Source organism: Cystoisospora suis (genome assembly GCF_002600585.1).
Source record: "Cystoisospora suis strain Wien I chromosome Unknown contig_1968, whole genome shotgun sequence".
Lineage (NCBI taxonomy): Eukaryota > Apicomplexa > Conoidasida > Eucoccidiorida > Sarcocystidae > Cystoisospora > Cystoisospora suis.
This window is the reverse complement of record NW_027154767.1, coordinates 1,393-4,249: the sequence shown is the minus strand read 5'-3', so window position 1 is coordinate 4,249 and position 2,857 is coordinate 1,393. Positions and strand designations below refer to the sequence as shown.

General features: G+C 44.9%; 1 protein-coding gene across 1 annotated transcript in view; it reads left to right on the top strand.

Moving 5' to 3' along the window:
* Positions 1–2,857, top strand: part of CSUI_004277 (uncharacterized protein) — a gene marked incomplete at both ends in the record, with an annotated part of 3,668 nt that continues 811 nt past the window's right edge. Inside the window, one exon of the mRNA XM_068064470.1 lies at positions 1–2,759. Coding sequence (XP_067923555.1) covers positions 1–2,759 — 2,759 coding nt within the window. The remainder of the gene's footprint in view (positions 2,760–2,857) is intronic.

Genomic DNA, 2,857 nt, shown 5'->3' with positions numbered 1-2,857 from the left:
GACAGGGGGTAGGAGGTACCGTCTTAATACCTCAGAGGAGCCGTGAACTCTCCAAGTCTTCTTCTTTGTTGCATCTTCAAGAAAACTATAGAAGCTCTCCTCAGGGGGAGTTTTGCGTTCCAGTAGATATTTCAGTCTTTCATTTAGATCAAGAGAAGAACGGAATCTACAGACAAAGAGCAAGTATATCGTCACTTCATTCATCCAAGCGAGGAGAGAAAGAAGGAGAATCTCTTAGGGTGAACGAAGAAAGAAGAGAAACGAGAAAAGAGAGAGGAAGAAGAAGGGCAACCGAGGGAGAGGCTTGTCTTATCAAAGACTTCTCGGATTTTTCCTCCTCGAAGAGAGAAGAGAAGAACAGGAAAGAGACGATCCTCTTACCTCACCAAGGTGTATATACACCTCAGAAGGCAAAGGAGACACCCCAGATTCCTCTCCAGTCTCCTGTAGAACGTGAAGGAGGTAAAATTCAACATATCGAGGAGGAGAAGAAGATTGCTCGTACTTCTCTTCCCTTTTTTGGAGGGCAGAAAGCCCTTTCGTCTCAGTCAAGAGGAGAGAAAGATGTAAGCAAAGAAGAAGATAGCTCCGGAATTGTATCTCCTCAAAGGGCGCGTCGTATCGATCGATTTTCTGCGAAGAGCGAGAAGAATACTTTCTCTCCCGAAGATTCTCAATCTTTCTTGGAGATCTGTCCTTCTTCGAGGAGAGGTTTTTCTCATGAAGAAAGAATAAGGAAAGCGGCGACTAAGAACGAGGCTCTTCCTCTTCTTCTTCTTCTCCGTCATCTCAACACACGCCTGTCCCCATCGCCAAAGGCATGTAGAGAAGGTAAGAGGAGAGAAGATAGAGAAGGAGAAGAAGAAAGAAGACAAGAAGACCGAGTTCAAGCGAGAGAAGAAGACGAGAAGAAGATCCGTAAGATACAAGGAAACCTCTGTCACGGGAAGGGCACCCCGCGTGTGTCGAAGGAGAAAGGGTTTCTCTCTCTATTATCCCCGGGAGAGAGAAAGAAAGAGAAGGAGGAGGAGAAGAAGAATCTAGTCTTTTCAGAGAGAAGAGATCCATGTAAGGACAGACTTGCCTCAGATCTACGACTCCACAAGAAACAAGAGAGAAGTGAAACAACTCGAGGGAAGGTGCTCCTTTCTCATTCTGGTAAGGATGAGGTGTATGTACACCCGACCATCATTAAGAGTCATCAAAGGAACAGGACGACTCGTTCTCTATCTCTCCCTCGATCTTCTCCTTCTCGGACCGTTTCGCCTTTATCTCCCTCTAAAAGATCATCTTTCTTCAGAACTTTCTCTCCGCTCGATACAGACGAAAGAAAGAAAGAGAATAAGACCTTCCAAGAAGAAGAAGAAGAACAAGGCATTCTCAGACTGTTGGAGATTTCACAAGAAGACGAAGAGGAGGAAGAAGAAGAAGCTCTAGGGTCTGCGACGGACAGAGAGGTTAGAGTAGAGAAAGAAGACACTTCTGTTCTCTTCACGTCAAAGCTTCTGCCTTCTTCTTCTTCTTTTTCTTTTTCTTCGAAGCCAAAGTCAAGTCCTTCTCTCTTTTCTTCTTCACCCTTCTTTTCTTCGCGTGGAGTTCTCGTTCCAGACAATCTTCCTCAAGAAGTCGAGAAAGAAGAAAGAAGAAGGACTCCAGAAGTACACGCTCCAAACCTTCTCCACCCGTACACAAAGTTGTCCACAAGAGAGAAGACACTCGAAAAGAAGAAAAAGAAAAAGAAGAACGAAGAGAAGGACGAATCAAAAGAAGAAGAAGAAGCCGGCTACCCCCTTCCTGTTCTCTCTTGTTTTGAGAATTCTCCTCTTTCTGTCTCTCCTTCCTCTTCTTCTCGTTCTTACACTTCTCTTCAAGGGCCCGTTCGTAGCTCTCCTCAGCCGACGTGTCAGGGTGTCTCTTCATCTTTGCTTCTCGATAGCTATCATCGTTGTCGTACTAAATCTCTGCCTACTTCTTCTTCTTTGCCTTTGACTCGTGAACCCTCGGGATTTCGTCGCATTTCTTCTTCTCTTCTCATCCTCTCAAACTTAGAGGCTGGACAGTGTCAGAGCCTAGCTTCAATTCTAAGAGAAGAAGATACAGAGAAAGAAAAGAACAAGGAATTTCTCGTAATCTCCTCCTCCTCCTCCTCCGCGAGTTGGGATCGAAGACCTGTCTCTCCTGTATCTCTCCCCCGTATCAATAGATCTTCTTCTTCTCTTTCTCCTTTGAACGAACGTCTACGTTGTTCTTCTTCCTCTTCTAATTCTTCTGTCTCACGCCCGCCTCACCTATCACGGCCTGCAGGTCACGAAGGAAGGGGTTCTTCAAGAGGAAGAGAAGGAGGAGGAGGAGGAAGAAGAGACTCTCTGGATGACTTTGCTGTGAAGGTAGTAGAGACACCTGATCTTTCTGCACATCTTCTTGACGAAGAGATAAATCAAGAAAGAGAAGAGGAAGAAGAAAGGTCGCGTGTTGCAGAGAAAGCCCATCCTTTGTTAGGTGTCTATACACCTTCATCCTCTTCTTCTTTTTCTTTTTCTAATACGACATCTTCAGAGGGAGAGAAGAAGAAGATAGAAAAGAGAGAAGATTCTTCTTTCAACACGGGGAAGATTAGAGCAGGGTCTCTCACTTCAAGAGATTCTTATCTAGAGTTTACAGCGCGTAGATCCTGTCAAAGAATAGCAGAAGAAGCTGGGAGAAATCTTCATCTTCCTTGTGACCTATCTTCGGGTGTACATACAGCTCTTCCGTCAACAGTCACCAAGAAGAAAGGGAATTTCGCCTTTTCTTCACGAGGAAAAGAAGAAAGGGAAGAATTGAAGAGGAGAAACAAGAAGAAGAGGAACAAGACGTC